Source organism: Microtus pennsylvanicus, chromosome 3, assembly GCF_037038515.1.
Source record: "Microtus pennsylvanicus isolate mMicPen1 chromosome 3, mMicPen1.hap1, whole genome shotgun sequence".
NCBI classification, from domain to species: Eukaryota; Metazoa; Chordata; class Mammalia; order Rodentia; family Cricetidae; genus Microtus; species Microtus pennsylvanicus.
In genome coordinates this window covers 98,685,631-98,708,834 of record NC_134581.1, presented here as the reverse complement: position 1 = coordinate 98,708,834, position 23,204 = coordinate 98,685,631, and the positions used below count along the sequence as shown (strand labels likewise).

The window sequence follows — 23,204 nt, the reverse complement described above, 5'->3', positions numbered from 1 at the left end:
AAAGTTCTGTCATGTGTCTTCCTGTCTGTTCCTCCAAAGGAAGCCTCTGCCCTGATCTTATCACAAGAGAGCTCTGCCTGTTCAGGTTCAAGTCCATCTGTGTACCAGCTTAGCCTGGGCCATGTGCCTGTGGAGGGTGCATATGAGGTGTCCAGGACAGCTGTACTCATTTCTCTCCCTACTTGGCAGCCCACACAGATGTCCATTCACCAGACAGAACTGGACCAGCCATGTGATAATGCTGATGATGACCTAACTCAGGATGCTTTTGCCACCCCATGTGCTGGTACAAGCTTTTAGCCACCATTCCCATTTCTTTCAGTGCTGGGAATCCATCCCAGAGCCTCCTGTGTTCTGGACAAGCACTCTAGCAACTGAGCCACCTCTCAGCCCTTGTTTTATTCTGAGACAACATCTTGCTGTGTAATCCCATCTGCCTGCCTCGCAGCCTTCAGCATCCTGGGTTGTTTTAGTTCAGACTGACCTTAAACTCGATCCTCCTTCAGTCTTTTGGGACTCTGCCACTGGAACATTGTCTGAATACAATACAAAGAGGGCCTAGTGGAAGTGCTAGAGCAACACTGTCCACACAGCTGAGTCCTCAGCCTTCTTCACAGACCCCCATAGCCTGAGGGCTGGGGGGGGGCAGCTGGGGTTGGTGTTTGCTGAGGTTTGCAACAGACAGTTGCTCACTGCCTGTGGTCACACTTCCTGCCTCTCTAGCAGGACTGTGTGAGTCATTTCTGCTGCTTTCTCTTCTCCCAGGGACTTCCTTCCACGTGGATCAGGAATTGTCACCCGGAGGCCTCTCATTCTGCAGCTCATCTTTTCCAAAACAGGTATGAGAAAAAAAAAATCAAAACAAAAACCAAGAAAAAGTAAAAATAAAATATAAATAAATTAGTAAAATAAGGGATACAGAGGCAGCATAGTTCACAGACAGCTTGCCTAACATGTGGGAAGGCCAGGTTCCATCCTCAGCGTCATATAAACCTGGCATGGTGGTGCACACTTGTAATCCCAGCACTAGGGAGGCGGAAGGATCAGAATCAAGGTCACTCAGTCTCCAAACAACAACAAACAAGTCCTACGTGGGGGCCATATCTGGGTGCAGACGTGGGCTTGGTTGGAATTGAAGGTCCCACATGTAAAAGGAAGATGAAAAACACCTCAGTGAACACCCCAGCTGCAGCCCTGAATCCTCAACTAGAACCATGGTTTTACTTTCTAAATCTTTTTTTTTAATTGCTTCCCTATACTTCCTGTGCAGTCACAGACCAGGCCCAATTAAAAGAACCATTGTGCCTGTCATTTGAGGCCCAGTCCATGGTCTCATGCTGCCAGTTTTTCCCCCACATGCCTTATAACTAAATTTACAGTTGGGGAAACTGAGGCATAGCCAGGTTCCCTGCATTTCTAGTGGGCCCCTGACTTGGGATGCTCGTGACCTGACACCTTGCCTTCCAAAGGCCTGCTGTTTTTCTTTATCCTGGTCCCATTGAGACCTGGAGGTTTGGTGCACAGTGCCCCTTTGCGGGTTCTGCCTCATTAAAGGCTGCAGGATGGGCCGCAGTCAGCTATGCTGGGAAAGGCGACTCTTCCTGTGCTTGCTCTCCTTGCCTGAAGGGCTCTGCCTCACCTTAGGAATCCCTGTTTTGCACTTTTTCATGGGATACCAGCTGGCATTGTTGCTGCTTTTGGTCCCTGGCTACCCTGGGAAAGCCTGCCTGGGTAAGCAGGGAAGGGAGCCAAGCCTTTCCAGGTTCCTGTGCTGGCTTCTCTGTGGGCACCCTGTCTGCAGAGTAAAGATAATGGGAAAACCAGTTAATCATGGGCCAGGCCCTTGATGAGCAGTGCTAGCTTTATACCTGCAGGGTTGGTTGCTTGTTTGGACAGCTGGTACCCAGACTGGCCCAGCTCTCTTGGACCTGAGCGCTAGGATGACAGTACTAGGTGAGCCACCATGCTTAATTTTACTGTAGTCCGTAGTTTTAATTTATTTTTTAAAAATTTTTTATATCTTTATTTTTAATTGTATGGATATTTTACCTGCATATATGTCTGCTCACATGTGTGTGTGGTCCTTGTGGAGGTCCGAAGAAGGCATCAGATTCCCAGGAATAGGAGTTACAGGCACTGTGAACCACTGTATGGGTGCAGGGACTTGAACCAAGTACTCTTAACCCCTGAGCCATCTCTTCAGCCCCTTATTTTATTTGTTAAATCATGTGTATGCATGTGTCTATGTGTGGGCTTGTGCATCTGAATGCAGATACAGAAACAGAGGCATAAAGCTACCAGATCTCCTGGAGCTCAGGTGGTCCTAAGCCACCTACCTGGGTCCCAAGAACCAAGTTTGGGTCCTGTAAGAGCAGTGTATGCTCTTAATTGTTGATTCATCTGTCTAGCCCTCTTCTTTATATTCATCTTCTTATTTTGTGTGTGCATGGAAATCAGAAGAAGACAGCTTTGCAGGAGTCCTGTCCTTCCGCCATGTGGGTCCCTGGGATCCAGCTCAGGTTGTCAGGATGGTGTCTTCCCTGCTGAGTCATCTTTCTGGCCCATTCACTATAGTTTTATGCTTGCTATTGCTAGATTATCTGGAGACAGTTTGTTGGGACAGCAGATCAGCTGATTCCTAATTTGGAAGGCCATTGCTTTTGTTATAGAGGCTGCCACCAGTAGTGGTTCATTGAGCACTCACAGTTTATCACAGGCTGGTCCAGAAACTGAGTACCACCCTATGCTCTCAGGGAAAAGGTGCTGGGAAGAGGGGGAAGGTGACAGACAGCATAGGCATCGCAGGAGCGGACAGTTACTTTGCATGTTTCTGGTACTGGGGAATGCTCCCTAAGGCTTTGGGTATGCTAGGCAAGTGCTCCAAGCTGCATCCCTAGCCCTGTTTGTTTGTTCGTTTATTTAGACTTGTTAGCTCTGGCTGGTCTCCACTTGTATCTAGGGACAATCTTGAGCTCTTGGCCTTCCTGCCTGCCAAGTACTGGCATTTTAATTATACACCACCAAACCTGGTTTAAGGGGTTTTGGATGGATCCCAGGACCCTCATGCAAACTAGCTTAGCACCTTGCTGAGCGATATTCCCAGTCCCTCCAACTGTGATTTTTTTTTAGCTTCTCGTTTTGTAGGCTAGGTAGACTTTAAATTCACTCTGTTCCAGGTAGGCCTTGAACTTTTGATCCTCCATTTGCAGCCTCCCTGGTAGCTGGAACAGCATACCTCAAGGCCTGACTGGAATGTGCAGGGAAGAGGGGGTGTTGGTGCCTAACAGACCTGGTGTGTATGGAGGGAGGTTCCTGGGCTGCCAAAGTCTACTGGAAACCTGAGGCTCTGTGGGTCTGGGTAGGGTTGAGGGAAAGCCCACAAAAGGAACCATTGAAATGGGGAACATCTGCCCAGAGCTGACCTTCTTAAAGGGTCAGATCAGTCCCTGACTTTCCTCCCTCTTGGAGGGAGCCCTAACTTTCCCACTTCTTGCCTGAGTCCCAAAGGAGGGTTATTTAGATCCTTGTTGCGGCTGCTCTTAGGGATGTGGCCAGGCACATGCGAGGAGGCTGGAGCAGGCTACTAGGTGTGACTATTTAGGGCAGGATGACTTTTGAGGTGTCTGTTGGAGAGGCAGCCTTTGCGTTTCTTTCCAGGTGTGTGGTGTTGTCACCATGCTGGTCGTCTCCCCAGCCTGTCCTAGTAGACGCTGCACACACACATTCACTGTGCTCAGCCGGGCTGGTTAGAGAGTGGATCTGGCTTCAGATGTGCCCTAGGCCAGGGTCCCTGGGAGCACATTCTAAGTCATAGCAATAGTGGGTGGAGAGTTGGGAGAGGGATAGGTGTGCCCTAGAGATCAAGTTCCTCACACTGATGCTTGGGACCAAAGCTGCAGAGCCAGCGATTTGGACTGACCTGTGTTCTCCATACCCCAGTGACCGCTGCTCTTTGAGGTTCAGGAATCTAAAGATAGGCTTCATGACCAGACCAAGGCCCTCCCCTTCAGAACTTTAGACACCCAAGTGCCTTGTGGCTTCTTGTTCAGTCTGGTTTGCTGAGCCATGACTAGTAGCTAATGCTGTTTAAAAATTACCTAGGACCACAGGCTCCAGGAAGCCTAGTGGCCCACGAGTGAACCCTGCCCTCACCCAGAATTATCCTGCTAAACTGTGGGTACAGGAGTGGGGGAAGACTCCCATCCCATCCCCAACCTTCACCCTGACTTTGGTCTGTGATCACTGTGCCAAAAAAGAGATGCCAGGACATGGTCAGAGCCCAGCCCTTCTTGCTCCCCAGAGACAGCCATGCCTCCTCATTGCACCTCAAACATCTGTGTTCCCACTCTGGCCCTTACCATGTCGCACGGGATTCCTTGTTAGATAAAACTGTACTATCTTGAGTCAAATTGAGTTTTGTTTGAGAACAAATCTCGTGTAGCCCAGGCTGGCCTTGAATTTGCTTATATCTGAAGCTAGTCTTGAACTCCTGATCCTCTTTGCTCTACCTCCAACATCCTGAGATTACAGATGTGCCTCACTATGTCCAGCTGTGTTGTTGGTATTCTCCCTGTGTCTCTTCCTCACTAGAACAGGAGATACACCAAGGCAGGGGGATGCTGAAATACTTTGCTGTCCTTTCTTTCCTGACACCCCTCTTGGGGCCTTGAATCCTTTGTCCGTGCTCCATCTGCATGGTCTAAAGACTGGAAAGTGCATGGAATTATCCACCATTTCTTTTCTTTTTTTTTTTTTTACTTTTATCTGCATTTATTTCATGTTGAATTTATCCCGTGCCATAAGTTTTTGTTTCTTCAGTTTCTTCTGGGATATCTTTTTCTTCTGTGCAACCTCCTCTTCTGGCTTTGGAACAATCTGTTCCTTTTCAGTGAGGATCATCTCGATGTGGCAGGGGGAGCTCATGTATGGGTTAATTCGGCCATGAGCTCTGTAAGTTCGTCGGCGCATCTTAGGTGCTTTGTTCACCTGGATGTGCTCAATGACCAGAGAGTCCACATCTAAACCCTTCAGTTCAGCATTGCTCTCTGCATTTTTCAGCATGTGCAGCAAAAATTCTGCACTCTTTTTTGGCCACCAACCCTGTGTCCAGCCCCACTGTTTGGCCTGGGCGCACCTACCGACTCCACCTACCGTCGGAATGGCACACACTGCTTCTTCAAAGTGACATCTTTCAGATACTTGGTGGCTTTTCGGATATGCATACCCTTGATGGCCTGGGCCGTTTCACGGGTGTTCTTAAAGTGAACCCGAAGGTTTGATCCTCTCGATTTGCATGACTTTGTGGGGTTTTCTGGGTCAAGAGAGTAGCGAACCATCTTCACAGGTCACCTCTGGCCGCTTACAGGAAGAGCTATCCACCATTTCTTATCCAGTACCTCCTTCGCTAGGCTGTTGGCCATAGGGGCCCGTTTTTGAACCCGTGTCTTCAAAAGGACTGGTGGAAGACCAAGGCCTGGGTGGTCATTGGTAGCATACAAAACCGTACTTTGGGGTGCTTCTTGGTCTAAGAAAAAAACAGCCTGAAGCAGGTGTGGCTCAAGTTGGGGCCTAGTTGGACGACTGCTCCAGAGTAACCGTCTATCCTAGTCAAGAAGACAGTTCCTGTTGTCCCAGACCAGAGGTGGAGCAGAACTAGTGAGTACTGTGCTAATGCTCCTGCCCCAGGCTCTGAGTAGCCTGTGTGTACACATCCTGTGCGCTGTTTGTTTGCTTGTTTTATTTTTGAGGCAGAGTGTCACTTAGCCCAGCCTCAAACTCCCTAAGTAGCTGAAAGTGACCTTGAACTCCTGATCCTCCTTTCCCTACCTCCCTACTACTGGGTTACTGGAGTGTGCCACTACACAGGGTTTATGTAGTGCTGGGGTCAAAAGGCTCTCTACCAAACTGAGTTTTATCTAATCCACTTCTATTCTTTTAGGTTTATTATTTTAAAGTGTGTACATGCATGTGTGGATGGATGGATGGATGGATGGATGGATGGATGTGTATGTGTATGTATGGATGTAGATGCCTGAAAATTCAGAGGCGTTGGATCCTTTGGAGCTGGAATTATAGGTGTGAGCTACCTGATGTGGGTGTTGAGAACCAAACTCAGTCTTTTTCAGAAACAGCACTCTTGGCTGTTGAGCCAGCTCCAGTGCCCTCTTGGTTTGTTTGTTTGAGAGTGGAACTTACTACCTCACCAGGGCTGGCCTTCCATTCATGCAAATCCTCTAGGTTGACAGATCCTGTTTGGTTGTTGGGTGTATCCAGGGGTCTCCAGAATGTCTGAACCCCCAGGTATTCTTGTCCAGACATGCCTACCAATGCTAGACCTAAAGTAGGCAGATGTAGTGGTCCTGGGCGTCAGGAGCTGGCCACAATAGCTTCGTTTTTGCCAGACTGTGGGTGAAGTCTCACTGCTTCCATCTTCTAACACCTACATACATCTTAGGAAGCAGACCCAGATGCTGGAGAATGTAGTGGCCCACACCCAGCCCTTGTTTATAACTACATCTAGGCAGACAGAAGCTCATTAGAAACCCCCTTTCCGGGCTGGAGAGATGGCTCAGAGGTTAAGAGCTTTGGCTGCTCTTTTAAAGGGCTGCGTTCAATTCCCAGCACATGGTGGTTCAGAATCACCTGAAGGCTGGCTGGCCCACCAGGATTAGCAGTATGACTGCTGACCAAGGCCCACCTTTGGCTTCTTCCCTTATCCCTGCTGTGCGCAGGGCCTTAAGTGGGGCCTGTGTAACTAGCTGCGAGCCGCTGGGAAAGCCTTATGCAGGGAAGGGCCTGGGGGAATCTACTCTGCTTCCAGTGGGTATGTGACTGTCAGAATGCTGCAGTATTGGCACAGGGACCAGAGGACTGGCTTTGTCACCATGGGGACATGGGGACCTGGATTGGCAGAGCTGGCAGTGACTTAGAGGTATGGCGTAGGCTGTTTAGGACCAACTGGCAGGCAGCCTTAAGGCATCCAGCACATTCTTTGATTTAACATTTGAGCATGTGCATTAACAGGGAACTTATCTGAGGCTCTCTTTGCCTTGGACTAGCTGTTTGAGGTAGGCTGACTGGCCAGTTAGGCCTGTCTTGGTCTCCCCAGCCCTGGGGTTACAGGCGTGCACTACCACGCTTGTCTTACTGGTTGTGAGCTCTGTGAATCAAATGCGGGTCCTCATGTTTGCATTGTAAGCACTTCACTGACTGAGTCCTCAGCCTTGAGAGGTTCTTTTTTGTTTTTTCAAGACAAGGTTTCTCTGTGTAACAGTCCTGGCTGGCTGTCCAGGAACTCACTTTGTAGACCATGCCAGCCTCGAACTCACTGAGATCCACCTGTCTCTGTCTTCCAAGTGCTGGGATTAAAGGTGTGCACCTCCATTGCCCGGTGAGAGTTTCTTTTTTTGTTTTGTTTTGGGTTTTTTTTGAGACAGGGTTTCTCTGTAGCTTTGGAGTCTGTCCTGGACTACTTCTTGTAGACCAGGCTGGCCTCAAACTCACAAAGATCCTCCTGCCTCTGCTTCCTGAGTGCTGGGATTAAAGGCTGCACCACCACCACCCAGTGAGAGGTTCTTTTTAAGGCAAGTCTTCACTGCGTAGCCCAGGCTGGCCTCTAACTCATGATCCTGCCTTTGGTGACTGGACTGCTCGGAGCTGTAGGTGCTGGCCGCCCTGATAAGCTTAAAGCAGGCATTTATGTCAAAGTTGCTATGTGGCTTATATGAATGTCATACCCTCTCTGGAGTCTCTCGTGTTAAAACAGAGCCCTCTCCCCCAAGAACTTTTCCATCTTGCTCCTTCCGGTCCTCTGCTCCCTAAGTGGCAGAGATGCTGGTTGCCAGTCTTTCTGTCCTCATAGAGATTTTTTGGGACATCTGCTCTGCTGATGAAAGGAGCTCAGGCCCAGGTGAGGCCTCCAGTGCTGGTTAAGCTAACAACTGTGGCAAACACTGGGCACCTGGGTAAAGATGGGAAAGGGTGACTGGAAGAAAGGCCCTGCAGGGAGAGAGGAGGAGAGGAGCCAGATCCGGCTGTGGCCCTGCTTCTGCTACCTTACCCTGCCACCATCTCATACTTGCTGACTGCCTGATCAGGAAGAGAACTGATGTTCTGTGGGGGCTGGGCAACTGATCCATTTTTAGTGGCAGCTGCAGGAAGAGTGTTTCCGCTTGTCCTCTGGAGGGCCAGAGAAAGGCTGCCCTTGGGAAGTGGGTCAGTTGATAATGTGTCCCAGAGCCTCCTGCCCACACCCTCACTCGTCCTGCTGTTGGGTGGCCAGCATTTATGCTAGACACAGACTTGGTCCTGCTGAGGTCATTGAATTTGAGAGTCACTATCCCTGCCAGGTGGTCTGACCCGGTCTACCCAGTCCCTGTGCCATCTCTGAGCTCCTATGTTTTCTCTGCATGTCTGTGAAATGGACATTATGTTTGTGTATCTGTGTGCATGAGTGTGCACATGTGTATTGATGTGCACCTGCACACGTGCAGAGGCTAGAGGAGGAGGCCTGCCTTGAACTCACAGAGATTTTCCTGGCCTCTGCCTTCTGAGTGCTGGGATTAAAGGTGTGCATCACTATGCTGGGCTTGTTTTGTTTATGCTAGGCTGGAAGCTAGCAAGCCCCAGTGAGCCTCCTCTCCCTGATGCCCTTTGGAGCTGCGGCTTATAGGCAATTGTGGGGACACCTGGCTGGTATGTGGGTGCTGAGATCCAAATTCCCATCCTCATGTATAACACCCAATTCTGTGTTACCCTCTTGGTACAGTTCACGCGCCACTGTACCGTACGCAAGTTGGGCAAGGGCCTGGAGATTGAAAGAACACACAAGAGACCTGGGTCATTCGAAAGGAGATCAGCCAAATCCCGTTTATTCAACTTTGGGGAAATCCTTAAATACCTAGCTGCTGCACAAGGAATGCCTAGGCAGGTGGGAAATTGCCACACCCAAGATGGAGTAAACAATGCTCTACAGCTAATCACTAGGCAGGGCAGAGGGAGCACCTGTACAGAATGTTTTTGCTGGACCCCAGGAGCAGGGGTAGACCTGGGCCCTACACTCCTGTTTATACAACAAGGGCTCTTAACTTCTGAGTCATCTCTGGCTAAATGCTTTATTTTTCTTAAGGCAGGGTCTCATGTAGCCCAGGCTGGGCTCCCATTCCTAACCCTTTGCCTCCACATCTCCGGATCCACGATAACAGACCCTTGTTACCAGCTGTGTTATGACGTGCTGGGGTCTCCCAGGCTTCCTGCATGCCTGCTGAGGGTTCTGCCGAATGAGCTGCTGAGCCAGCTCTACCTGTGGAGACTTTTCCCCACCCAGGCCTCTGGTCACAAGCTCCTTCTCTGCTCTTCTCTGAGGCCACTTGCCTTGTGGTTCTGTGATTTGGACAGCCAAGTTATTTTGGTTTGCTCCACACAGTACCCATCCTGGCTCCTCTCTGCAGGGTGCCCTGCTGCCCCATAGTATTACCTAGTGTGTCATGCAGACTTTGAGAATGAGTGTTGGTACTTCCTCAGGCTTTCTTTGACAAATTTGGGCATCCAGACCCCAGCCTGGCAGCTGATGCCTGCAGTCAAAACACAGCACCTGCTTACAACACCTGCTTATCTTGTGTTTTGTCAATATATCCTGTGTGGCTCAGTTTGGCCTTTATCTTATTATCCTTCTTCCTCAGTCTCCTAAGTGCCCGGATCCCAGGTGTGTGCTACAGTATCCAGCTCTTCCCAGCATTTGGGAGCCCGAGGCAATGGATCTCAACTGTCAGTCCTTCACGAACTGTGCAGTGAGCTCCAGATTAACCTGGGACCAAATCCCTTTATCAAAAAGAAGAAAAAAAGTCTGTCAGTGAGGGGTTTGTCACAAAATATGAGGACCTAAGTTTGTCCTTAGTACCCTTGTAAAAGGTCAGGTGTTGGGTGCCCTGCAGTGGTGGAGATGGAAGGAAGGGTTGCTGCAGCTTCATGGCCAGCCAGCCTAGCCCAATTGACAAACCGTGGGCCCTTTCAGAGGCACTGTCTCAAAAAGTAAGGTGGAGAGCAGTAGAGGAAGGAAATCTGAGGTTAGTGTCTAACTGCCACACACATGCATGCATATGTGCATGAGTACTCATACGCAAAAATAGAATTTAAAAGGAATAACGGGCTGTGGTGGTGCACACCTTTAATTTCAGCACTAGGGAGGCAGAGGCAGGCGGATCTCTGTGAGTTTGAGGCCAGCCTGGTACACAAAGTGTGTTCCAGGACAGCCAGGGCTACACAGAGAAACCCTGTCTCGAAAAACAGGAAAAAAAAGAAGAAAAAGAATGAGCCAGGTCTGGTGGTACACACCTTTAATCCTTGCAAAGACAGACAAATGTCTGAGTTTAAGCCCAGAACTACATAGTGAGACTGTCTCAAAATATAAGCCAACCTGATAAAATGAAAGAAAGAACAAATGCCATGTTCCTCAAGTTTCTGTAGGAACTGAAGTGGTTTCCTTTCTTCTCTGCCTGGTACACTGCATGTTCTTGGGCACCCTCCACCCCAGCACACCACCTCTTTCTCACCTTGAACATCTTTTCTTATCTCTGTGTCAGAATATGCAGAGTTTTTGCACTGCAAGTCCAAAAAGTTTACAGACTTCGATGAAGTCCGGCAGGAGATCGAAGCGGAGACTGACCGGGTCACGGGGACCAACAAAGGCATCTCCCCAGTGCCCATCAACCTTCGGGTCTACTCACCACACGGTAGGTAGCTTGGATGGGGACCAGGGGAGCTGGTATAGTTTTTCTATCCAGTAGGATTGTTCTACTTCCCGAGCATCTGAGAGATGCATCATGACTAGGAAGCCTTGGGAGGGAGGTCAGGAGTGGGCATGGATGCATGAACACACGCCTATACCTCAGTTCTGTGAGACAAGGGCCAGAGGACATATTAAGACCCCATCTCAAACAAAAGCAAAAAAAACAGGACTGAGGTTGGAGCTCTGCGGTCAGGCACTGTGTAGCAAGCATGAAGTCAATCCCCGGTACCACATTTTAAATAAAATGGGCCAGATATGGCAGTGATTATGCCTATAACCCCAGCACTCGGTAGGCTAAGACATAAGAACTTTGTGTTTGATGCTGAAAGTACCTAAATTTTTATAAAAAGTTCTTCTTTTGTAAAAAGTAAAAGTTTTTAAAATTTTACTTTATGTGTATGTATATTGCCTGGATGTCTGTATACATACATACACACACACCTACACACACCTAGTGTCTGAGGAAGTCAGAAAAGGGCGTCATATCCCATGGAACTGGAATTACAGGTGGTTATGAGCCACTGTGTAGGTCCTGGGAGTTGTACCCAGGTCCTTTGCAAGAGCCAGTGTTTGATAACTACTCAGCTCCTTTTTTCTCCTTTGTTGTTTTTGTTTTTGGTCTTTTTGAGACAGAGTTCCTCTGTGTAGCCCTGGCTGTCTTAGAACTCACTCTGTAGACCAAGTTGGCCTCAGACTCATCTGTGCCTGCCTCTACCTGCTGAGTGCTGGAAGTAAAGATGTGCACCACTGCCCTGCTCTTTTTTTTGTTTTTAATATATTTCTTCAGGGGCTGGAGAGATGGCTCAGAGGTTAAGAGCACTGGCTGCTCTTCCAGAGGTCCTGAGTTCAATTCCCAGCAACCACATGGTGGCTCATAACCATCTGTACTGAGATCTGGCGCCCTGCTCTGGCGTGTGGGCATACAAGGAAGCTGAACACTGTATACATAATAAATAAATTAAAAAATATATATATTTCTTCAGATTTTCTTTTCTGTGTGTTCTCACATTATATGGTGCACATGTGTAGGTTGGAGGACAACTTATAGGAGTCTATCTCTCCTTCCACCATATAAGTCCCAGGAATTGCTCTCAGGTTATCAGATTTGGTGATAGTAATCTTTCCCCACTGAGCTATTTCACTGGCCCTATTTATCCTCTCTCTTCCTCCCTCCCTTCCTTCCTCCCTATCTCTCTTCCTACCTAAAACAATATATCATGTAGCCCAGACTGGCCTCCTTATATGGTTCAGATGACCTTGAATTCATCCTCACGCTCCTATCTCACCAGTGCTAAGATTATAGACGTGCATATCCAGACATGACTATGTGGTGCTAGGAATGGCATGCAGGGCTTTGTGGGTGCTAGGTGTGCACTTTACCAACTGAACCCCAGCCCTGGCCCAAGCGACATAATAAGTTCACAGCCGGTCTGGGCTACACACCCAGACTCTGCTTCAAACACAGAGAAGGTGTGAGAAGAAGGGACATGGCTCAGTGAGTAGAATGCTTGCTGTTGAAGTGTGAAGACTGTGTTCTCCCACAGCAGCTGCACAGCACAGCATTGTGTGTGTCTTTAATTCTGGAACCAGGACACTGGGACAGATAATGTGTAGCTGAGTTGGTAGCTCTAGGTAGCTCTCCTCGGTGAGGAGACCCTTTCTCAAAAGATACGGTATAGGAGCCAGCAAAATAGCTCACCAGGTAAAGGTATTGGCAAGTGTGATGACCAAGTTCAGTTCCCAGGATTCATGTGGTAGGAGAGAACTGACTACTACATATTCTCTGACCTCCATCTGTGGACCTTGGTGTACATGTTTTTTTTTTCTCTCTCTCTGTAAAATTAATAAATTTTAAAAAGAATAAATATGGTGGAGAACAATACGTGGGTGAACTGACCTCCACGTGCATGTGCCCATAAGGACATCCACCAAATATGCCAAGTACACACAGAAGTATGTTCTAGTAGGAGTATTAGGAGTGACTCCCCCTGGGAACTTGCTAATGTCCAACTAGGTCTCTTCAGGGCTGGGCTGTGTATATGCTCTGAACCTTTTCCAGTCTCTAACCACTTTTGCTTCTTGGTTTCGCCTTCAGTGTTGAACCTGACCCTCATCGATCTCCCAGGAATCACTAAGGTGCCAGTGGGGGACCAACCGCCAGACATCGAGTACCAGATCAAGGATATGATCCTGCAGTTTATCAGCCGCGAGAGCAGCCTCATTCTTGCCGTCACTCCAGCCAACATGGACTTGGCCAACTCAGACGCCCTCAAACTGGCCAAGGAGGTAGATCCCCAAGGTGAGCCTCCTGCCCCAGGGAAGCAACTCCCTTTAGTAGCTAGGTCCCTTCCCTAGTGCACTTTCTGGCCCAGGACTGTGTTAGAAAGAGGTCTCCTGGGATTCAGTATCCCCTGTGTGGTGGGCATCCCTTGCACCACTTAAAATAGACATTCATCGTTAAGTATTAATGGGGTCCACTCTGCCAGCCCTAGAGGGTGGTTTCTGCCTGTGCTAGTCAACTTTCCATCAGTAGAACCAACACCCTGACATAGGCATTGTCTTTTAAAGAGCATACAGGTTCATTTAGGCTCATTTCAGAGGTTCCTGGTTGTGATTGGTGGCCCATGAGAAGACAGCACTTCATTGTGCATATGGGGAGCAAACCCACTCACCTCATACCCAGGGAACAGAATGGAATAAGAAAAGGGATGTGGGACCCCAGTGACCAGAAAGCCTCAGGGAGACCTTACTTCATAAAGGCAGATAGTCTAGCACATGAGCCTTTGGTGGATATTTAAAGTCTGAATTTTAGTCTGCAGCTGTTTCTCTGTGGTAGAATTGCCTAGGGACAGGCTGGAGGTGCAACCCAGCATAAGTGAGGATCTAGGTTCCATCCAAGGGCTCATCTGTCAAGAGCACTTTCTGCTGGGCATGGTGACACACACCTTTAATCCTAGAACTTGATAGACAGAGACAGGTGGATCCCTGTGAGTTCAAGGCCATCCAGAGCTACGTAGTGAGACCCTGTCTAAAAAAGAGAAGGAAAAAAAGAATATTTGCTGTTTTTGCAGAGGACATGAGTTTGGTTTCCAGCATCTACATGGTGGCTTGCAACAATCTGTGATTTCAGTTCCAGAACCTGACGCCCTCTTCTGACCTCTGTGGGCAGCAGCCATGCACATGGTGCACAGGACAGATGTGCACACCACACACATGGTGCACAGGACACATGTGCACACCACACACTTATGCTCATAAAAATAACAGTTGATCTAGTAAAATTAAAAAGCCATAGCGAATATAAATCAGTAAGACATGGTCTTTAGCAGCAGTGTTCGCAGGACACAGTTATAATTCCAGACACATCTGTCTACAGCCTACAGTCTTCTCTGTTGAGATGGGAACATTGGGGGTGGCCTGGGCTATAGCTCATTTGGTGGTGTGCTTGCCAAGTACACAGAATCCATCACTACATGAACTTGGTGTGGTGCTGCACACCTGCAATACAAGTACTCCAGAGGTGAGGCAGGAAGATCAAGAGTTTATGCTCATCTTCTGCTATATATGAGTTTGAGCAAGCCTGGGCTGTATTAGAGCCTTTCTCTCTCTCTCTCTCTCTCAAAAAAAAAAAAAAAAAGGAAAAATAAAACCTGGGGAAAGAGCATGGACAACCTGGCAGAGATTTTGAGAGGGAGGAGGCCTATGAGGATGCAGAGTGAGCTGGAAGTACAGAGCTTTTCTGGACCTCCTAAGGGGCCTCCAGCACATGTCGGTCATGTTACCCACTGTCCACACAGAATGGGCATGGCCACGAGAAGGTATTAATGAGATAATGCAAAGTGGACATCACCGTGGTGAGGTGCCATCTGCGAGCACACTGACCTCCTTTAGTTATTTTTTCCTTTCTTCTTCTTCTTCTTCTTCTTCTTCTTCTTCTTCTTCTTCTTCTTCTTCTTCTTCTTCTTCTTCTTCTTCTTCTTCTTCTTCTTCCTCCTCCTCCTCCTCCTCCTCCTCCTCCTCCTCCTCTTCCTCTTCTTCTTCTTCTTTTTCTTCTTCTTCTTCTTCTTCTTCTTCTTTTTGGTCTTTGAAAGTACTCATGGTTATTATGGAAAAGAAAGTTACCATGGAAAAACCAGGAGCCCGCAGAGCACACCGCTTTCATGTAGATAGCCCTGGACAAACTTCCTCCTAGAATCTTTCTTACACATAAACCTAATTTATTTATTTATTTGTGTGTGTGCTTGTTTGTTTACTTATTTGGTTTTTCAAGGCAGGGCTTCTCTGAGTAGCGGCTCTGATTTTCTGGAACTTGCTCTGTAGACCAGGCTGGCCTCGAACTCACAGAGATCCACCTGCCTCTGTCTCCTGAGTGCTGGGATTACAGCGTGTGCTGTAATCACTGGGCAAACTATTATTTCTTAAAGTGAGACAGTCTGTCATTATTTTTGTGTGTGCATCTATAATGTGCCCCTGTTTTGTGGTTGTTGCTTTGGTTTTTGTACTTTTTAATTTTTAGTTGTGGTTTCAGAATGTAGCCCTGGCTAACCTGACTTCACTATATAGACCAAGGTAGTTCCAGTATCAGATACACCTGTGCTCCCAAGTGTTGGGATTGCAGGTTCACGGCACCACGCCTGCCCTATTTTATACTGTAGTGACAGTGTGTTATTCTGTGTGGAAGCCCCATTGTTTAACTACCCACTCCTTATTCTCACTGTGTCTGTTCTTATCAACAGATGTTTCCATTGGAGTCCATGCCACAGGCTCCTCCCATTCATTTCTTTTTGTAGTGTGACCTGTTCCCTATTATCTCTATGAATATTTAAGGTGCCAGCTAGTGCAGTCACCTGTGATTTCCAAGTTGATACCAGTCTCTGTGGGCCTCTGTTGGCTCCTGATGTGTCTTGCTCATGTGGTACATACAGGTAACATGTGCACATGTGTATCCAGCCTATGCCTGGGTTCCTAATGTGTCAGGTTGTTCTTGTTCACTTAGACAGAACCTTGTGTACTGCAGATTGGTTTCAAACCCTGTGTAGCTAAAGATGACCTTAAACTTTTGATCCTCTTGCCTCTACCTCCTGAGTGCTAAGATTACAGGTGTGTACCAACATGCCCATTATAATTGGGTCCTTAGGAAAGAGCTGCAGACTCCTTGCCAAGTACTCTACAGCGTAGCTGGCACTGGGGAGGAACCTAGGGTTTGTGAATGCTAAAGTATAGTCCATGGAGTTGCACCATCCTCTACCCTGGCTTACAAACTGTTCGGGTGAATTGTGATCACAATCCCAAACTAAAAAATTTTTGGCTGTGGGGATTAATAGTAGAGGTGGGGCCCAGATGCACAGTGGATTTGGGGGGTAGCTTTGCAGTGGGGTGTACTAACTTTGGCAGATGTGGTGAGAACTTTGGTGTGGTCCTTGGAGTGGAACTTGAGCCAGGTAACAAGGAGCCCTGGAAACAGTTGTTCTGGTTTAGGTTAATGTTGGGAATGGGTAGGGGAAGATTCTAGTTTCCATGATGCTCCCTGGTTCTGCTGTGACCCACTTACATTCTTGGCCACTGTTTATTGAGAAAGCACTTGCCTCTTGATAGAGTCATTGGAGCTGTAATTGTCATTACACTGCCAACAGGCATCCAGGCAAAACGACACAATGACTGACTTGTCTCTTGTCTCATCCCCTGTCAGAGGACCCCAGGGGCCCTTCCTCATGACCCCTTCTGACTTCCGGGCTCTTTCAGGCCTACGGACCATCGGTGTTATCACCAAACTGGACCTGATGGATGAAGGCACAGATGCCAGAGATGTCCTTGAAAACAAGCTACTGCCCTTGAGAAGAGGTATGCAGGGCTGGGGTGGGCCTACAGCTGTTCTGAATTAAAGCTGTCTTCTGGAACCTTAGGAAGCAAGTAGGCAGCCAGGCTTGGTGTATGCTATAATCCCAGCACTCTGGAGGTAGAGCTGGGGGTCAGAAATTCCAGGTCATTTTTGGCTACATAGCATGTTCTATGCCAGCCTGGGCTGCATGAGACCTCATCTCAAACGAACAAATATAAAATGCTTTTTCAAAAGGTTCTAGGAATGAATCTCAGTGGTAAAGCCCTTGCCCACCATATGCTAGGAATAAGGTTCATTCTCCAGCTACACAAACAGAACACAGCAAAGAGACTCATACTGCTTGATTCCGTCTATTGAAGGACCCGAGGAGAGCCGTCATTTTCCAATATGTAGATGGTGATGCTTAGGCATTGGAGGATAGCCAGGCATGGTTACTGTATATATATGGTGCTTTGTTTTGTTGTTGGTGTTTGAGACGGACTGGCCACAAGCCTCCTGCCTCAGCCTCAGCTGGGATTCTAATATGTACTGCCATACTGGGCTTATTCACTTACATATGCATATATATTTTTTATTTTTGTTAATTTTCATTTTTGACATATTTTTGTTTTTGAGTGACTATCATGACATAACGCAGGGCCACCTTTAACTTAGCACCTTCCTCCTCAGACTTCTCAGTCATGGACCACCAAGCCTGAATCTCATGGGTTTTACTTCATTTATTATTTGCATGTGGCTATGGGGTATGCATGATGTTTGTGGCGGGGAGGTGCCACAACTTGCGTGTGGAGGTCAGGAGACAACATTTTAGAGTCAATTCTCTGTCCATCACATGAATTCTGGGAGGTCAAACTCAGGTCATCAGGCCTGGCAGCTAGCCATTTTACTGCTGAGCCATGTGCTGGCTGTAGTGGGTTTTAATATGATGAAAAGATAGGCTATCTTCTCTTTACCTTGTTTTCCAGGGGTTTGGTGTTGATAGTGTTTTTGTTTTGGAATGTTTTTATGTCTTTATTTTTAATTTAATTCTTTTTAAACTCACTGCGGCAATGAGTTTGGGTATGTGCAGCCTTCTTGGAGGCCACGGGCTGAAGTTAGAGACATCCATGAGCCACTGACTGACATAGGTACTGGGGAGGAGGAGTGGCCTAGTGTGCTTTCTGTTACTGTTAGACACCATGGCTAGAAGCAACTTGAAGAGAAGAGGCTTTATTTGGCTTACAGTTTGCAGCCCATTATGGAAGGAAGCTGAGTCAGGAACTGAAGCGTGGCCACAGGGAAACTCTTGTTGGCTTTCACCTTGTGACCTGCTCTGCCTACTTTCTTTTGGTGTGGGTGGGGGAGCGTGTTTTTGAGACAGGGTTTCTCTGTATAGTGCAGCCCTGGCTGTCCTGGAACTCACTCTGTAGACCAGGCTACCATGAACTCAGGGCCTGCCTCTGCCTCCCTAGAGCTGTGCTTAAAGGCGTGCACCACCACGCCATCTTCAGCCTGCTTTCTGGACCACCAGTTCAGGGGGGCCACTACTCACAGTGAGCTGGGTACTCCTGCAGCACTCATAATAAAGAAAATGCCTACAGGCCAATCTGATAGAGTTAGTTCCTCAGTTAAAGTTCCTCTTCCAGATGACTCTAGCTCTTAGTAATGACCAACACCACCCAGCACAAGGGGGAAGTGCTTTTAACTGCACAAGTGTCTTTATTTCGTGGTGCTCGAGTAGGAGCCAGGGCTTTCCACGGTTGTTGAGGACTGTCCCTGTTGAGCTGTCCCTTCTGCCCTTCATAGTTCTCCTTGAAGCTCCGTCTGGAGACTTCCTTCCAGTTTCAAGTTGCTTTCCTATCCCCAGTGAGGTCTCCACCATCCTGTGCCCTCTTTGGTCAGTAATTTGTGGGGCCAGTCTGTTTCTTTTACTGGCCGAGCTGAGCCAGGTCAACACTGGGAGCACAGCTCTGTGTCCTTCCTGATGTAATGCATACCTTGACCTTGACCTTCTCTTTTTAGGCTACATTGGTGTGGTCAACCGCAGCCAGAAAGACATCGAGGGCAAAAAGGACATCCGGGCTGCTCTGGCAGCTGAGAGGAAGTTCTTCCTTTCTCACCCAGCCTACCGGCACATGGCTGACCGAATGGGTACCCCACACTTACAGAAGACCCTGAATCAGGTACAGCTGAGGTTTGAGGCTCCCGTGTAGAGTAGGGCAGTCTGCCATTCTCAGGCTCCGGCAAGTAACAAGGCTGTCACTCTCTCTTGTTATTCCCACCCTGCGTGTTTTTCATTGCAGGCCTGTTGAGGACTGGGTGAGTCGTGAGCTGGTGTTGTGACTATCTGAATCTCTTAGTGTCACTGTTGTTTTCAAGGCCACTGTAGTCTTGGGGTTGGTAACAGTCGGTCCGGGCTAGTGACTGCAGCTAAGTGGGAAGATGTACAGTGTGGACTGCTGGGATCTAAAACCCTTCCCAGCCTCTGAGCAAGCAGTAGTTGGCCCAGCTTTCCCATGCCTCCCTCCTCTTACCCACCAAGGGAGAATAGCTGTCCCTTCTGTTTCCTAGGGTAGAAGTCAGTGAGGCCACATGTCTGCAGCACAGAGTATATACCTTGTATAAAAGGGAATAGTCTCCGGGGACTGCCATGTTTTTCACAGTCATGAAACAGAAAACTGATATGTGCAGAGAGAGGCAGAGACCAGAATCCCCGGTGAGAGTGTTAGGCTCTGGCTCCATGCTAGAGCACCTGTCTGGAATCTACTTGTTAGGGGCTGGGAATGTTGCATAGCAGTATAGTGCCAACCTAGCTGTGGGAAGCCCTGGGTTCCTTCTCCAGCACCATATAAATCAGTGTTGTGCTGCATCTTTAATCCCAGCGCTCAGCTCAGATCAGGAATCCAAGGGCATCTCTTAGCTACATAATCTGGGATAAATGAGAGTCTGCCTGAATCAAAAAATAACAGCCAAGTCCCTCAGTTATGCATGGACTGGGGCAGAGGCACTGTGTACAAGGGCAGTTGTCCTTTGAGAGGGTCCAATGTGCCAGCCAGTAAACAAGCTATCAGATAAAGTCCATGTTTTTTTTAAAAAAATATTTATTTATTTATTATGTATACAATATTATGTCTGTGTGTATGTCTGCAGGTCAGAAGAGGGCACCAGACCCCATTACAGATGGTTGTGAGCCACCATGTGGTTGCTGGGAATTGAACTCAGGACCTTTGGAAGAGCAGGCAATGCTCTTAACCTCTGAGCCATCTCTCCAGCCCCCAAAGTCCATGTTAACTACAGCTGGGGATCACTGCAAGATGAAGCTCATTCTTAGAGCAACTGGAACAAGAATTGGGCAGTGTGTCTTGTAGGTAGGGGCCCATTGGGTCTGGGCAGAGTGAGGAAGGACAGGTAGGATGGAAAACCCTCCACAGGCCCTGGAGCTGCTTGAGAGCCAGGTGTGTAGACTGGCCAGTCCTCTTGAATCGAAGGGTGTTTTGTGGGGCACTGGTTGTTCCTGCTCCTCTCTGTGAGCCCAGGATTATGGTCCACAGGTGGCTCCGCAGGTACAGCCACCTGCCACTCATATCTAAGGACCTGATTTCAATCCCCAGAAGTCATCTATAGGTAGAAGAAAGCAGTGGACTCCATGAAACTGTCCTCTGACCTCCATGCAGGCATGTGCACTCCCCACCCCCACAATAATAGGTAAAGAAGAGTTGTAAAAGCTAGAGCTGTGAGCACCCAGCCTGCCTGAGGCCTGTTGCTTCCCTTAACAGCAGGACTTGAACTCAGCACAAGCAGGAGCCTCTTCTACTCCCCTCCTCTAGCGTTGTGTCTTGAGAATCCTCGTCTTCTCTGCTGATGGGAATCCACCTGCTCTGACGTGCTTTTGCTCTGTCCCTTCCTCTCCCTCCCATCTCACTGCAGCTGTGCCCCCACTACTTCTCAGGACCATCCACGGCACTGGATGTTGTTCGACATCTGCCTACGGGCTTTCTGCAGCGCCTTGTGCCATCCGTCCAGCTTCTGTCCATGTCCTGATGTTTTTGTCTAGAGTTTTGTGGCTCTTGTTCGCTTGCACCCACAGCTCTGGGTATTCTGGCTGACGCTTACCTGTCCCCTACAGCAACTGACCAACCACATACGGGAGTCACTGCCAACCCTGCGCAGCAAACTACAGAGCCAGCTTCTGTCCTTGGAGAAGGAAGTAGAAGAGTACAAAAATTTCCGGCCCGATGACCCCACACGCAAGACCAAAGCCTTGCTCCAGTATGTACCCCCTCCCTGCCTTACCCCATTGCCTGTCCAATTCATTCTGTTCTCCATTCAGTCCCTGTCCTAAGCTGCCCACGACTGGGGGTCAGACTCTTGACATTTCAACATGACATTGCCATTGTAGGGCGCATGCTTAGAAACCATGCACTCGCATTACAACAAAAGGTGAAAAATCACATTGTTTTAATAAATTATCATTTTGTATTGTTCTGCATTCATTGCTGTAGTTGGCTGTGACTTGTGGCATGTAAGTTGGACACATCGAAGTTGGCATATTATTAAGACCATCATCCCAGCCCTTGGGAGGTGGAAGCAGGAAGATAAATCAAAAGTTCCTGAGCTGAGACGGTGGATCATCAAGTTAAAGTGCTGCCTCAAAGTCTGGCTCCAGCTCCATCCCTAGGATTGACATGGTGGAAGGAGAGAATCCACTTTGATGGTTCGTCCTCCACATGTGCGCTATGACACACATTTGTGGCTATTCAGAGTATAGCTGCTCCTGCAGAGGCCTGAGTTCAGTTCCCGGCACCCAGATGGTAGCTCACAACCATCTAGAACTGTAGCACCAGGGGGCCTGATGCCCACTTTGTCTTCACTCAGACACATGTACATGTAAATAAAAATTGTTTGAAGCCAGGGACTGGAAAGGTAGCTAAATGGATAAAGTTACCCAAGGACCTGAGTTTTGGGTCTCCAGCATCCATGTAGGAAGGCAAACACATTAACACACACTTGTACTGCAAGCACTGGGGGGTGGGAAGACAGATTGATCTTTCCTCACTGGTCAGCTTTAGGAAGACACTAGAAACACATGCACATGCGTGTGGTACAAGAGACCCTGTCTAATTAAAAGAAGAAGCAAGAGAACAAGCAAATATGTTGTGATCAACTGAGTGTGGTAGCTGATACACGCCTTCGCCACTTGGGACGCTGAAGGTAGAGGGGCTGTTGAGCTTCTGGGTTTTGAGGCCAGTCCAGCTTTAGAAACAATCTGTGACATCAGAATCCGAAATGATTACATGCACCCTTTTATTACCCCCCCTTTTTTTAGGGAGTGCACGTTGTATAGCCCAGAGTGTGTAGGTCCAAGGGTGACATTGAGAAATCAGTTCCTTCCTTGTATCATTTACTTCCCAGAGACTCAATGACAAGTGCCTTTACTCATTGAACCATATTCCATATTGCTGTCTATCATTCCCCATATATGTATTTACACAAACTATCAATATACTACTTCTTTTGGTTGCCAAGTTCCACAGTGTGTCATCCTCTTGCCCTACTCTGTATATCCTGAGGCTCCCAGTGTAGCTTATTCAAGCTTTTGCAGCCTGTCCAGGGTGAGGCCCTGTACAACTAGGATAGAGAAGTAGCAGAAACTACAGATGCCCCTGGCCTGTCTGGGGGGCTGCATAGCTGTTGACCTCAGAATTCCATCTAGAAACTTGGGAATAACAGATCATTAGAGTCCAGGAGAACAACCAGGGTGGTGTCCAGGGCTTGTCGGGTTTTCTGTTTTTGTTTGTTTGTTTTTCGAGACAGGGTTTCTCTGTGTAACAGCCCTAGCTGTCCTGGAACTAGCTCTGTAGACCAGGCTGGCCTTGAATTTAGAGAGATCTGTCTGCCTCTGCTTCTCAAAGCTGGGATTAAAGGTGTGTGCCACCATCACTGGCTGCTCTTCCAGGGGTCCTGAGTTCAATTCCCAGCAACCACATGGTAGCTCATAATCACCTATAAAAGGATTTGATGCCCTTTTCTGATATATAGGCATGCATACAGACAGAATACTATACAGAAAAAGAACCATGTATGCATTAGCTGTTAAACAGTCACATTTATTTATTTGTCTGTCTATCTGTCTATCTATTTATTTGTTTTTGATTTTTCAGGACATAGTTTCTCTGTAGCTTTGGAGCCTGTCCTGGAACTAGCTCTTATAGACCGACCAGGCTGGCCTCGAACTCACAGAGATCCACCTACCTCTGCCTCCAGGGTGCTGGGATTAAAGGAGTAAGCTACCACCACCCAACTAAACAGTTGTATTTAATAAAAAAAAAAATAGCCAAACATGGTGGCATACATACACCTATAATACTAGCATTTGGAGGTTTAGGCAGAAAGGTCTTTACTTCAAGGCCAGCTGGGTTTACACAGCAAGATCTTGTATTCAAAAACAACAAAACATGAAAGACAAGAGAATTAGCCACAACACTGACAGGTTGGCTCAGGGGGTAAACATGCTTGCTGCCAAGACTGATACCCTGACATCTATCCCCTAGACTCACATGGTGGAAGCAGAGTACTGACTGCTTCTGCTCATACAGTGTG

The 23,204-nt window shown here is 48.0% G+C and overlaps 1 protein-coding gene across 15 annotated transcripts in view; it reads left to right on the top strand.

The window, feature by feature from the left end:
• The window catches only part of Dnm2 (dynamin 2), an 89,127-nt gene that overhangs the window by 32,616 nt on the left and 33,307 nt on the right, over positions 1–23,204 (top strand). For all 15 annotated transcript variants that reach the window (XM_075966615.1, XM_075966614.1, XM_075966616.1 and 12 more), the window contains exons 2-7: positions 766–839; positions 10,581–10,730; positions 12,882–13,085; positions 16,529–16,627; positions 18,627–18,787; positions 20,731–20,873. In XM_075966615.1, coding sequence (XP_075822730.1) covers positions 766–839; positions 10,581–10,730; positions 12,882–13,085; positions 16,529–16,627; positions 18,627–18,787; positions 20,731–20,873 — 831 coding nt within the window. The remainder of the gene's footprint in view (positions 1–765; positions 840–10,580; positions 10,731–12,881; positions 13,086–16,528; positions 16,628–18,626; positions 18,788–20,730; positions 20,874–23,204) is intronic.